Source organism: Anas platyrhynchos, chromosome 5, assembly GCF_047663525.1.
Source record: "Anas platyrhynchos isolate ZD024472 breed Pekin duck chromosome 5, IASCAAS_PekinDuck_T2T, whole genome shotgun sequence".
Taxonomy (NCBI): Eukaryota; Metazoa; Chordata; class Aves; order Anseriformes; family Anatidae; genus Anas; species Anas platyrhynchos.
In genome coordinates, this window is record NC_092591.1 from 58159802 (window position 1) to 58174426 (window position 14625).

The window sequence follows — 14625 nt, forward strand, 5'->3', positions numbered from 1 at the left end:
CAATAATAGTGTATTGCCTGTGGGGAAAACACTCAGTCGCACTCTGCAGTAACACACTCCGGTCCAGCATTGACGTGTAGCCACCACCACTTTTGAATGTGTCTGATAAAAGCCCACTGTCTCTGCAGCTTGTTATTGAATTCTCTTCCATTGTACATTGGCACACCATCAGACCTTTCTCTCTTGTGCTGATTTTTAACTCCCCTGCCGCTGCGGATACCAGAAGTTTGAGAGACAAAGGCTTAGTCATTCTGGTAGATATGCATCACTGCAGGATAAAAAGGGTGATATATAACTGTATATCCAGTATGAATTCTCTAGCTAAATAATCTTGTATTTCAGGCTTTGTGTGGGTATTGGAAAAGGGAGTGGAAGGGGAAAAAAAAAAAAACTGAAAAGATAGTTAAGAAGAAAGGAAAAAAATGGATTTTGTGCTAATTTCTGATATAAACAGTATGATGGATCAAACTCAAATAACTTATCTCAAACTTATTTTTCAAATACCGCATGTGATGCCAGAACAATGCTATTGTACTTCCAGCATTGCAGTATCAGCTGTCTGCCATTTTCATAAATTATATATGCATAGAAAAACTGAAATATGTAATACTGTTTTAAGTCTTTTATGTATATAGCAAATTGTACCTAAAGTTTTAATACAGACCATGATGTTCTAATTTACTTGGATCAGGTTAATTCATTGAGGTAAAGAGAATTACATGAGGATTTAATAAACTATTTTGTTTACCCGTGGCATTTAAGGATGTTGCTGTAGGTTAGTTTTCACAATTTTATTTTACAGTATTTTGAAGGCTATCTGTATTGACTGAGATTCTTTTGCATCCAGACAAGTTCTTCTAAAAGCCAACTCAAGAACGTTGGAGAGAGAGAGAGAAAGAGTGTGTGTGTGGGGGGGAAATCAACAACAAAAAAAACAGCAACAACACACAACTGTGTAAATAAAGAAAACTACACAGGTGTTTGGAAATAGTAATGTAATGGGATGGATATATTTTAACATAGAAGGTCCTATTCAAAGAGGATCCTGTGCTTTAAACGAAGCCAGTCACATAACATGCATGTGCAGTGTCGATGCATTCTCTGCAGCATGTTCCCTAGCAGCAAAATGATGGTGAAATAAAATCTCGTTCTCTGAATGCCTGTCAAGTTGCTTCTGAAGTCATGATTCTAGACAAATTCATAGACACCACTGTAAAGGCTCACAGAAACAAAGGAACTGAGACAGCAGCTAAGGGGAATAGTGATGAGAGAGATAATAAAGCAAGTTAGTAACACTGCGAAGCCAAGGAAGCAGCATGTGAAGGATGCCAGTGTGCATGTGTGTGTGGCTGCCAGTCAGGAAGAAGTTCTTTGCACTGTAGTCTTTTTCCCATTGCATAGATTTTTATTTGCATGTCCTTTGCAATGTTACATAAAAGAGCTGTTAATTAGCTCAGGAATTCAGTAGCCAGAGAAGTTCCGAGAAGCTTAAACTCTGTGGTGCTATATGGTTTTTATTTTCTTTTTCTTTTTTGAGTCTTTGAGAATAATGAGCAAATGTGCTTTCTTATCTTAATATTGCATTTCTGTTAAAAGTATCACAATGGTCTTGGGGGGATGGAAAAAAGGTTGCATCACAGTTTACCTGTGGGCTTTTTTCCCTCAATAGATTTTCCGTTCTTTGCTTGGTGTTCTGTTTTCAAAAGATGAATATACAGTTAAAGTCAAGTCTGACAATAATAATTACCAAATATTCTTTCACTGAGTTTAGCTTGGAAACAACTTGTCAAATGGCAGAAGTCATTTGAGCCCTGAAAGTACATGCTTGTGTCACAGTTGGAAAGCATAAAAAACTGTTTGCAGGAAATCACGGGTCATCCTTATCTGTCTCCTGCTCAAAGTTGGCACAGATCAGTTGCTCAGACCTTCTCCGGTCTTATTTGGTTACCTCTACGGACAGAGGTAACCAAACGGCTGATGGCAGCCGTGGAAAACCCAAGCTTGGCTTCTCCTTGTATGCTGTTTCCCAGCCTTTGACCATATGGGTAGTCGACCAGACTTAATCCTATAAGTTAGCACTTTGTACCAGGGAGCCCCAAAACAGACAAAAGACGACAGATGCAATCTCAAAAATGTTGAGTGGAATCACCCCCTTCACCTGCTGGCTGCCCGCTCCTCATTTCAGTACATGGTTGGCTTTTGCTGCAGGAGCACCCTGCTAACTTGTGTTGAACCTATTATCCACCAGAACCCCAAGGTTATCTTCTGGAAAACTGCGAATTAGCCAGTTGTCTCCCAGACTTACTGGTGCATTTTGTTTTTCCATCCCTATGGTGGGACTTTATCTGTGTTAAACCCTTTTGTGTTCCTATCAGCCTATTTCCATATCCTGTCAAGGTCCCTATGAATAGCAGCCTTGCATCTTCTATGGATTTTTGCTAACTTAAATACAGAGGAACCGTGTATCTAAACAATCGCATAATTAAGATAAGGAATTTTACTAATTATTTTTAACTTTTTTCTGTTAAAGATTGAATGATGAATAGGTCACAAGTAAAAATAATAAATTAGTGACTTTGATTAATTTCTGTCACTAGATGTAGCAAGTAAAGCAAAATTAATAATGAGACTGACCCTAGAATGAGTTGTTTGGTGTATTCTTTTGGGGTAGAGGTGGGAGAAATTTAAGAATGTGATGTTTTTTCCATCTATGGCTCCAGCAAGGTTCTATACTACATAATGTGTCTTCATATGTGATGATGGACAGAGGTGTCCATAAACAGCATGTGTTACTAGGTTAGAGGATGTAATCAGCACTGGATGTGTTCTCATCTGAACATGTACCTCCTTTTGATTTTCAATTTTTTGAATTACACTTGTAGAAAAATATTATAGATTCCATCATCTTACAGAGGTGTGGTTATAAATTAAGTGAAAAACTGAGCTAAAGAAAAGCTAGCTGCTACTTCTCTTGCTCCTTTCTCTTCTTCTTCTACTATAGGAAACTGAAGAGACTGTTTTGGAGATGGTTACTGTCCCTTTAATCTGCAATTCCCTTCTGCCATAAAGGGATGGTACTGCATTAGACATCAAGATACCTTACATAATTTGGTAAAACAAGATGCCAGAAGAATAGCTTATAAATCCACTGGAATAATAAGCCAGAAAAGAAAGACAAAAGCCTACAAAAACACTTAATAGCTAACAGAAATGATAATGGAAAATGATAATGGAACACCTTGACTACCTTATTACAAGGGGAAAAAAAATAACATAGTACATTTTAATTGTTTATTGTTAAGAAAATTTCTTCTAAAACGTACGTATAGACCAAAACTAAGCTGTTAGCATGGCTGTTAATTTGGGCCTTTCAGTGTGCTAGGTCATACTCCTTAGTGACATAACTATATATTCTTCTCTAGCCATGGATTTTATGGCTGTAGACCTCACCTCATGCTGGAACACAACCCTTTTACTTCAATTAACTTTGGAGTCGATTCTAATCTGCACTGGCTATAACCGAAGCTGTTTTTTGGACAAAATTTTTTGTTATGAAAATTCTTAAAAAAAATTTTTTATAATTTCAGATTAAAGTATGCTAATTTTATTTTACACAGCAGACTTGAACTTCAGTTACTGTTTAAAAATAAATGGACTATTAGAAAAAAAAGGAACTTCTGTAAATATCCAGGGTTTGAGTATTATGATGAATTTGCATTTGATAATACATAACTTTTGTAATGTTTTTTTCTTTTTAAATCAATCCTAAGAATATACAACAAATAGTTAGAAGAGTCTTTTGGGTACTGTGACTATCTTTACTATTACCATAAATTGTTAAAGGGGTTAAATTTCCATTTACTGTTTGCGACCCCCTTCCTACAACTCAGCCTTAAATAGCCCAAGAAATATTTATTGTATCCTCAAGTAAAACTTAAATACCTTTCCCCTTTTACAATTTCTGAATGACCCAGCAAGGGCTCTAGTAAAGCTTTACTGAACCATGCCGCTAATAGTTATTTAATGTTGTTCTGTAGCCTGAAAGAATCTCAGTAGATTTTTCCTTTTAATCTCTTTGAATTGCAGGCTCATAAACCTCTCTGATGAGTCTGCCAGTGTTTTCTTAGATCCTGCAGTTGAGACAATGGAGCTGCAGAATTCTTTCACCTCTTGTTGTCGGACAAATCCAATAGATGGCAAAATCAGGCAGGCTCTACTTCTTGTGAATTAAAACTTGTTTTTCAAGTTATGATAGATAATCAGGTCTGCACAATTTTCTGGATCTGTTCAGAAATGCGTTTCAGAAAGTGTGTTCTACAGACTGAGCATGTATTGCATGTAAGTAAACCTGCTAAGCCTAACTCAGTACTGGTAACAATACCAGTCTTAAGTAATGTTCTCATCCTGCAAGGGAATGACAATCAGGCAGTGGTTTATTTCAGAGAATCACCACCAAGAGAGACGTGGCTCTAAGATGCGGAGTAACAATGTAGATAAAATAAGGAAGAGTGCAAGCAATATTAGAGTAACTAACATACTCTGTGAAACCATTAGGTTTGTAGTTCTGCTTGTAAGTCCTCCAAATTCATATTGAGATAAGCCTCTGTTGAAATAGTAAGCCAGATCTATTTGTGCTGTCCGAAGGTATTTTAGATTCAATAGTGTATTGAATCTGAGAATGAGAAAATAAAACAGCTATGTTCAACTCAGAAAGTAAGTTTCTCCAGCCTGATGCAAACAAGCAAATAACTGCAGCATACAAAATGGAATGACCGAGAGATTACTGGATTATGTGTGAAGTTTGGAGACGTATTCAAGTTGAGAGTACTAATTGAAAATTTGAGATAACCAGTGAGTCTACTCAGAGTTGGAATAACCGTCTCAGTTCAGTTAGGGAATGTTATAAGCAATGATTTTTTTCTGTTGATAATTTTTAATTACTATTGCACTAATGAAATGGAAAGTTTGGTTGAAATTCTGTTCACTGGGCTTTGTACTTTGCTATATTTGGAATATGAAAGAGGACAGATTATTCCTTAGCTTTCTTCTTCATTACTTCATGAGAAACTTTACTCAGAAAGCATGGTAACCTTGTGAATTTGCATCTCATCAGTTCATGGTGGCATATGGCCCATCTGGTCATAGGAAGACATATCCTAGACCTCTATCTCCAATCCTATAAAGTTTCTTTTAAGTTAGATCCCGCTTCATGAATGCCAAATAGAACAGCCTGATCTCTTTTTAATTCAACTTTTTGCTACCTATAAATGAAGCTTAAGAACATGGATTCTTCCTACCACCTAAGAGACCATTTTTCTTTGTGATTTTTTTCTCCTAAGCGCTCAAGAAGACCAAACAACAAAACAAAACACAAAAGTGAAATAGGAAGTGTTTGCATTTTGCATACTGTCATTGTAATTTCAGTACTGTTTATTTCCACTGCAGTGGGGAAACCTGAAGGAAGGAGGGTAGCTAGGTAGACCTCAGTTTGATCACTGTGGTGTTTTTTTCTTCCTAAAAAGAGGAGGAGAAATCTTCACTTCACACAAGGCCTGCTGTAAAAGAGGCATACTTATTTTAATCTTCTTTAAAACTAATTTAGATGAAATTCACTCTTAAGGATCTATAGCATATGTTTCAGTTGCAATTCAAATAGATAGCAGTTTGGTTGCTGAATAAAGCCTGGAACTTTTTGATATTTAAAAAAAAAAAAGTTGTTTCAATCGAAACAAAATTGTTAGTGGTATTTCTGAAAGGTTTACAAATGTTAATGTCCTAATGATATGATTTGAATTCTGTCTGCACTGTGTTCTTAAATAGATTAAACTTCTGCTTCTTGGCTAGTATCATATTTGTCAGTATAGCAGTGTACAAAATGTGCTGCCTTGCAGGTTTTATTTTCATACATATATATATATATATATATATACACACATTTTTTTACATTGAATGACAACTGAATAAAATTCATACAAATTCTGGGAGCAGGAGCTGAACCCTAATCACCAAACTATAGTGATCTCTGTGTCATGCCCTCTTTGTTCTGGTCAATTTCTTTTCATAGTGACAATTTGCATAGAAAGAGGAGACCATTCTTACCTGGATAATGCTGTATCCAAGGAGATGCACATAAAACCTCTACAATCATGGCTAGAAGAGGTAGCTGTGAAGTCCCCTTCTTTATCCTCTTCAGTCCAAAGACCAGTTGCATAGTAGAAGCTGGAAACCCTTTAGAAGAATACCTTACAATCTAGTGGTTGGGTAGAGCAATCTCGTGGGAACTAAGAAAAGCTATAATCTGTAACTCCAACTTTTCCAGCAAGTGCTCAACAAGTAGTTCTAGAAGTTCTTTCACTGCCATCTTACTTTTCATAGAAAGCAGTTGATAACATTGTGTTCTGTAGTAAACTTCATGTTATTAAACAAGAAAACTCACTTAAAAAATTAGTTATCATAGGGAAGGGGCTACTTTCTCAATAACAACTGCATTTAAACCTGAAATAAGCACTAAGCCACTGAGTCTTGCCAAATCAGACATTTCTGTGTACGTGCTGAAGCTCAGCTTTCAGGCATTCCTGGTTCTCTAAGAAACTACAGCGTCTGTGGATTTGGCACTTCAGGTATCAGGCAGCATTTGGGAAGTTTGGTGAAGTAGGTTATCAGATTTGTTTCTAATATTACCACCTATAATTTTGAGCAAAATCTGACATTGTTAACCTGGTGTGAACCATGGACATTAAATGTGAATATGCTGATAAATTACAAAAGTCAATTTGTATTTATATTGCATAATTAGCATTTGACAATTTGAATTGAATTACACACTTATTTTCATGCTGTGTTCAATGTTGGAAGAATCCAGGGGTTCGAACAGCAATAGATGTTAGGTGTGCAGACGAGAACTGACATTCTTTCTGTATCGAGAGTCTCTTCGTTATAAAAAGAACACTAGGACTAATCTTCTCCTAAAAGTGTTCTTTGTTTATCTTTTGTTAGGTATATAATTTTCCAGGAATCTTAGTGTTCTTCTAATAGGGAACCTTAACATCTATTTTGTGCTTTTTTTGAGGTTCTTATTTGGCCCCTCCTTTCAAAAGGAGAATGGACTGCATAGGGAGATGGTGAAAACCTGCCTGGATGTGGTCCTGGGCAACCTACTGTAGCTGGCCCTGCCTGTGCGAGCTGGCCTTTCTTGTGCAGCTCGGGAGCTAGGTGATCTAGCCAAGTCCTTTCCAACTTCCACTGTTCTGTGATTCTGTGGAAAGTAGAGGTAAACACACCCATAGTTGGAGCTTGTGGAAGTGTAGTTACAGCTAGGCTTTTTAAGGGTGTTCATACCAAAACAAAAGTTTGGCCCTAATTTCACGTAATCATTTGGGATACGTATGAAAGAACTGTTTCCAGTAGTGCTCTAATTTCAGTAACACATCTTCACCATTCACTTCTCCTTGCTACAGAGTGACATATTCCAGCAGAGATGGAAATTTTAGAGAACTGCTTTTTTTACTGATTGTAAGGGCTAGATTTAACTCTCGTAGGGACCAGATTTACTGCTAAGTATTAAAAAGTGCAAACTTAGCAGGACAAAATAAGAACTTACTTATATATTACCTGAGCTGAACATTTGTCACCATTTTCTTTATAGAAGATAATCTGACAAAAGAATGGCCACTACATGCACAGGTTTATCTTGAGGATATGTCCTGGAATGAAGGTGAGTGCTGCCTTGTTCTCAGTGCCTTTCACTGTCATTTGAAATGCTTTCTGTTTCTTCTGTGTCTCATACCATTATGTTGTCTTATTTTACTTTTAACCTTTCCTCTCCCCTTATTTATATTTTCCTGAGATCTAGTTGCTCTGTTCACCGTGGTCGCCTGCTATATTTCTATTTTTGTTAGTTCCAGTCAATACTATATTCTGAAAGTCTACTGAAAATAGCACTGTTGAGTTGGAATTGGGACTTGCCTTTGTGATACTTGTTTTGCATTCCCTCTTTTTTTTTTTTTTTCTCCTCCTTTTCTTCTCTTTGGGCATGGAGAATTTGCAGGACCACTTTTCACCTACGTCTCGCTTTGTAGAGAGAATTCACCTTTCCGGATTCTCCCAGAACATCTCATGCATCTTCTTGCTCTTTCTGTGATTGTGGAGTTGACTTTTTTCTACCTGATTTTTCTACCTGACAGTGTGTTACTTCTCTCCTTCATGTTACTCTAGTTTTTATCATTTACTTGCTTTTTGGAGTAATGGCTAATGTTTTTTGTTGTTGTTAAGTTAGGAGAAATGCTTTTGTTTCTTCTGTTTTACGTTTCTTTTGAGTTAGGAGTTTGTTCTGGAATAATGTTTGATATCTGTATGACTAACACTCCTCAATTTGTTCTTAATTGTTCTCTAAAGATTTTGGTACTTTGTCAGAATCAAGCTCTTATTCTCAAGTATTCACTGATGTAGCCCTTTTAATACGTGTCTGTTTCACTGACATGCTCCTTTTTATTATTTTCTCTTTAAAAGAGAGTACACTGACCCTGGCTGTTTGGCATTAAGATTGTCTCACAGTCACAGGAAAAAAAACTTTAAGATTATACCTATTGCTTGGACAACAAACGGTAACATAGATATTGACATTCACAATCCAGCAGTGAGAGGTCACACACAAATTGTTTTCTTTTCAAGAGCAGCTCTGTGAAGAATAATCCAAAATAAATTCTTGATTCATTGTGAGCACTAAAGGGTTTTTTTTCTTTTTTTTTTTTTTGGCAGATGAACGATGTTACACTCTTTCATGCCGATGTGGTGGGAATTATGCAGTCTCCGAGAGTGAAACCAAAGATGTATCTTTGGTTTGTTGTGACACATGTTCACTTGTTATTGAGATCCTTCAATGATTGTTCCGTCGTGCACACTGAGTTACGAACTTTAAAAATGTTGGACAAACAGGACAGTATCCTCTAAGGGATGTATGTTAAAGAAAAGGGGGATGCTGCAAGAACAAGTTCAGGCAGGAATTAAGAGAGGAAAATGCCTATTTACTTATTTATTAACATAACTCTGAGGATATGGTGCTTGTTGTTTTTTTTTTTTGCTTCTTTTTCAACTAAAGATCAATTTATTAAAAAAGAACCAGAACGCTGTTTTGTATAACTGGACTGTATCTCATGATCTAAATGACCTTTATTTCCCAGCAACCAGCAAAGTAGCTTCTTTCAGTCTATCGGCTGCAGGTTGGGCCCTACCTCTTAAGTTAAATCCTTTTGAAGGCTCAGGTGACAAAATTTAATCAGGAGGCATACATATGAGAATGCTTTGAACATAATGAGTAATAAAGCACATTAACGGGAAAAAGGAACGTTTTCTATTTCTGTGCTAAATATTTTAGTCACCTTTAAAATCTTTAAAGGACTAAGCCTTAGAAAGAGGTGACAGAGTTGCAGATCTAGCAGGCACTGTACCACGTAGCAGGCACACTGCCGATTCACTGTACTATACAGTGCATCTACATTAACTTTTCAATTTGGACCAGTAGTATACTTTAGAATTGACTTCATCCATCATCTGAATGAATGCAGTCTTCATTCCATAGATGAAAACTAACCAGGAATTTGTGCTTTGATCCCTGCTGGAAATATACCGGCTCAAACTAGTTGAAGAAAACCCTACAAACCACATTTGGGTAAATGGGCAGCAGATCCTGAAGCCAGTTGTTACTCTTGTTTCAATCCTAGTGTGCCACAATACTTATGAAGGTAGATATAACTTAAGTGTGTTTCTAGGTGTGTGATAATAGTGCATTGCCACCTTCATCCCTTGTTGTCAGTCAGTGTAAACTTTGTTTTGTAGGAAAATACAAAACTTCAAATAAATCCAAGCACTTACTGTGAATAACCAGAGGAAACAGAGTAAGAGGCATGTCATTTTTGATGATGGCAGCGGTGTATCATTCCTGATTTCAAGGTAGTTGTAATCTCAGAAAGAGACATCTTTGTCAAGTAATACTTGTGTCTATTCTAAATAAAAATAACTCAATTTATTTCAGTATAAAATAATATGGAAGCTGGCAATAGACACTTCATTCTTTTAATCATCAAGAAATCTATGGCCATTGGGGCTTGCACGTAGAAATCCAAAGTCATTCAGAGGCCATATCTGTAAAATGAAGTAACAGGAAATTTTAATCCCAACCCAGAGTTCAATATTTTCATTTGTTAGTGTTACAAGCTTTTCATAAACTGCACCATTTTTCAGCTTTTTGATTGGGAGGCTATAGCACAAGCATTGAAACTTTTCCTACTTATATGTTTTCTTTACTAGGATTAAAATATATTGCATATGAGGAGGAATCCTAATTCTGTAGCAGCTGTAGACAACACTAATTTATATAAGTAATTCAGTGCAAGCACTAAACCATGGGGGAAAAAAATCTAAGGATTTATAGGTAAGCTTATACCATACAAATGGGTATAAAGGAGGAGTATGCCTGCCTGTGTCAGGGGGGCTCAACCAAGGGGGCTCCTCTGAGAATGGGATAAAGGGAAAGAGCACAAATCATGATCCAAGTACAAGCACAAGTGTCAGAGCATGATGCTCAACAGTAAGAACGAACTTTCTCTCCAGAAGTTAACCACGTAGCTGTTCATACTACTGAACGCTCCCAGGAGTACTTTCCTCTGAACATTCACTAATTACGTGTAGGCTGGCCTTAGATGCAAAACAAAAATAAATAAATAAATAAATAGGCAATGGAGGACATTCTTTAATACCTTGTCTCCCTTGACTGCCTATGTCTTTTCACTACATATTCTTTCAAAGATAGCATAAGGGGATCAGCAGGGAAAGAAATGATGCTGAAGAATGAATGCCTGTCAGTGGCTCCAAGCCTATAAAAATCTCATGCCTCCTGCTCAAGATGAAGCAACCTAGACAAAGGAAGATGATGTGCTATACTGTTCCAAAAGGATCTGCTGGTATGGTGTTTATCTTGCTCATTTTTCCTTAGAATTTGATCCTATAGAAGGTATGCAGTCACCTTCCAGGAACAGCAAATTCCTCTTGAACTAAAGTTACGGAACATCCACAGCACAGAAAGAGCCTTTCTGCTTTCTGTGTGGAGTAAAAAAAATGATTTTCTCAGCTTGCAAGAGGAAGCTTGTGCCAACGTTCAGTATTTCAGTCTCCATGACTGCTCCTGAGTGGTAAAAAAAAGAGGCAAAGGCCAGTAAGAATGGGAGACTGAGAAGCAAGAGACAGCATCTACTTGGAGCTAGACTGGTACAATGTGCTGCTAGAAGTTTCCTAGACTTGTGTTCATCAGGCCCCTTCTAGCACTGAGGTAAGTTACAACAATCAGTTGGATTGTACCTAGGCCCTTGAGAAGATAAAAGGATGAGTGAGTTAATTGCAGGACCTCAAGCTCTCTGGATCTGGAAAAGACTCAAAGACCTCTTGAGCAAGTATCTTTGAATATACACGTCCTTTTTTTGCAAATGCACTTAAGGAAGAGCAGGAGCAACGTTTGCTGACACACAGAAATACACATATGGCTCTACATGCATACTAACAGTGAGCTATTTTAAGTTCCAGAGAAGAATATAGTGTTATGAAACAATAACAGAAGAATATTTGTGGTCTTGGCTAGAAGTAAAGCTACAGAATTCACGGTTCTGCTGCAGCAGGGTGTGTGTCAAGTCTTTCTTTGGCCTCAAAGGAAAACAGGAGTAAAAGGAAATAGGAATATTCCATGAAATGCAAGCTGATCTGAGTAAATGCCCAGAGGAGGGAGTTTCTTAGGCCATTTGCTACTACACAACTAATTTGAAGCTATTTAAATCACACCGTCTGCAACTTGACCTTTCAGCGACAGTAATCAGATGTTTTATATAGTGTTTTGGCTATTTGGTTTCAAATTCATCACAGTATTCTTAGCAGTGGATTTAGAATGAAAATGTTTTATCTGGTTTGCATGCAGGAGGGAATCTGAGAAACTACTTAGAACGTTTGTTCCATCTTCTTTCTATGCAGAACAAAGACATGCCATTTTGTGTAATAATTCCCAAGTCTTCAACTTATGACAGAAGTTGACTCTGACTTGATGGTTCAAACTGGCTAGTCCAATTAGCGGCTGTTTCCTTTTGCCCTCTTTGGTTTGGCCTACATCGATCTGATCTGATGGATGGGGCATAAATGGGGCTAACTAGCTCTTTTGAAGATACTTGCTCGGTAGGTCTATTTCTGACATGAAGCATATGTCCAGGGAATGCACAGAATATCCTACTTAGGACAGGATGAAGTGTGAGCTCTATCAAAGCGCGGAGTCCTCCCCTCAGTGGGGTTCTACTGAATTTGCAGATTCTTATATTTCGGAGGTCTTTTTGTGGTATGAGCTTGGCTATCTAAGTGGCAGCTGATGTGCTTGCAGGGAGAAAAAGGGGGAAGTATTCAAATATCATTACTTCTGTATGGGTTAAAAATTGGTGCAACAACATTGAGAATTTTAGGTCTAAACTTCACAGGTAAACGTTAGTTCTTTATGAAGTTTATCTATGTTTTGCCAAGAACAGATTGCCTAAACAAATGTAATACATACTCTCTTCTGTTGAAATCCCTTACTTCCAAGTTAGATTGGCAATAACTCTCTTGTTAATAGTTCTCTGCATCAGTTAATAAAAATGTAATTTAGGATTCAAAGGCACTGTTGTATCTGCTTCTCCTAACTCCAGTGTAAGAGAAAACCATGTAAGGTTTGATTTTCAAGACAGTAGGAGATTTTTCGTGAAAGAGAAGCCAAGCCTCTAACAGACTACATTTAAAAAATGGTTTTCTTGGCCAGTGGTCTACTCGTTAACTACCCCCACATAGAAAAGCTGTATTCCACAGCTTTTCATTGTAATGATTGATAGCAACATACAACAGCTAGATACTGTAATCTGATGTGAATTAGCATAAACAACTCAAACTGTAAACAATCTTTTGAAAAATAGTCATTTTTTGCTCTTGTAGGTACCATATCTCATTACAAACGAGATCTCAAAAAAGTAAAAAAAAGAGATCTCAAAATAAAAAGGTAATTTTAAAAATAAAATAAATCTCATTAAAATGTTAATAATCACTAGCCTATGCATCATCATAAAATAACTGCTATAAAATATGGTTTAAAAATTATTTTGATGAAAGATCAACTGATGGCATACCATCTTTTTAAACAGATGATATTCTGCAGTTCTAAAGTACTTCTTCAATATGTAACATCTGTAGTGTAAATTCCATTCATTTTTAGAAGCTTATTGCTTCCTCAGCTTAGAGGTCAGTCCTGTCAGTCACCTCATTAAAGTCTTTCAAACATCTTGCTTGGTAGGGTACAAGCTGAATGCAAATCTATTGCTGTGGAGGTATACTGTGAAAAATTACGGCTGTCCACATTCTTAGATCATTCATATGTACATTATTTGCTAACAGTCTCCTTAAAGTAGTAAACACCATTTTTCCAGTCCTAACCCATCAATTACAGGTGGTGTTTTAGTTTTTGTTTATTTTTATGATTAATACCAGATTCCAGTTAAAAGGGCTGTCAGTATATTAGCATGATCTGTATTCTACCAGTTAATAATCCAAGCTAAAACTTGACTCTCATAGAAATAGGTCTATTTAGAATTAGCATTTTTAGCTCTGGTGCACGTGGTACGGCAAACAATACAGAGATGGAACAAGAAACCCTCAGTGAACACTAAGGTAGAATTCAAAGCAAATGCTATCCGTAAGGACCAGAGGTCAGGCAAAACTTAGTGGTGGTAAGGGGGACATATTATTTCAGGTTTAGTAAGCAATTAGTGATAATGGTCAGGAGATGCAAGATTGAGTTTTGTTGTTGTTTGGTTGGTTGGTTTGAAAAGTCTAAAGTTGTGTTCCTAAAAACTATTAACAGATCTTTCTAATTTAACAAAGTTTCTATATTTGATCTCCTTTGTGCGTGTAATACAGCTGTGCTAAATTAAATTTACGGTTGTGTTGCAATATATGGAGAACAGTTTTTAAAGCCATTTTTCATTGTTCTGAGTGTCTCCACTTTAGCTTTTGAAAAGCTGGTACATAACTCTATACATTCTCCCTTGTTTCTTAGATAAAACTTCTTATGGAGAGGAAGTTGTCTTAACTTCTTTTTGGTAAATGAGTAAATTAATAATGCAGATAATATGAAAAGGTAATTTAATATGAAATAAAGCTGTAGAATTACTGGAACAGGAGAAGGAGCCATGGAGGTTTATACAATACAGCGCTAACCAAAGCTTTTTTGTTTTTGTTTTAATAAAGAAGTGGAGGACAATTGCAGTAGCACAGATTTGACTTTACCATTAAGGATTTTTCACACATTAAAAAGCAGCAAGGCCAGTGCACACATCTAAATTGTGTTTGCAAGTCCTAGAACCATAACATTTTCTTCCATCTTTGTTTTTTCCACTATGGAACTGGATTTCTCAAATTACAATAACAGTGAAATATGAAGCTGCCCTTTTCTACCATTTTGCAAAAGCAAGAATCAAGGTAAGGATGCAGTGTATTTTTCACGCAGTGGTCTATGTTTGTATAAGGTTTTGATTTGCTTGCGAAATAATTCAGTTTTCAGAGGCATTGACTGCT

The 14625-nt window shown here is 36.7% G+C and overlaps 2 protein-coding genes across 7 annotated transcripts in view; one reads left to right on the forward strand and one right to left on the reverse strand.

Annotated features, from left to right (window-relative positions):
* Positions 1–9138, forward strand: part of DNAJC24 (DnaJ heat shock protein family (Hsp40) member C24) — a 34169-nt gene extending 25031 nt beyond the window's left edge. For both annotated transcript variants that reach the window (XM_027459091.3, XM_005022031.6), the window contains exons 4-5: positions 7646–7714; positions 8758–9138. In XM_027459091.3, coding sequence (XP_027314892.1) covers positions 7646–7714; positions 8758–8882 — 194 coding nt within the window. In that variant the 3' untranslated portion in view covers positions 8883–9138. The remainder of the gene's footprint in view (positions 1–7645; positions 7715–8757) is intronic.
* Positions 9139–10057: 919 nt separating this feature from the next.
* The window catches only part of IMMP1L (inner mitochondrial membrane peptidase subunit 1), a 34041-nt gene continuing 29473 nt past the window's right edge, over positions 10058–14625 (reverse strand). For all 5 annotated transcript variants that reach the window (XR_011809822.1, XM_038179274.2, XM_027459089.3 and 2 more), the window contains one exon: positions 10058–10140. Coding sequence is in view for 4 of the 5 variants with exons in the window: in XM_038179274.2 (XP_038035202.1) it covers positions 10072–10140 (69 nt within the window). In the remaining variant the exon portion in view is untranslated. The remainder of the gene's footprint in view (positions 10141–14625) is intronic.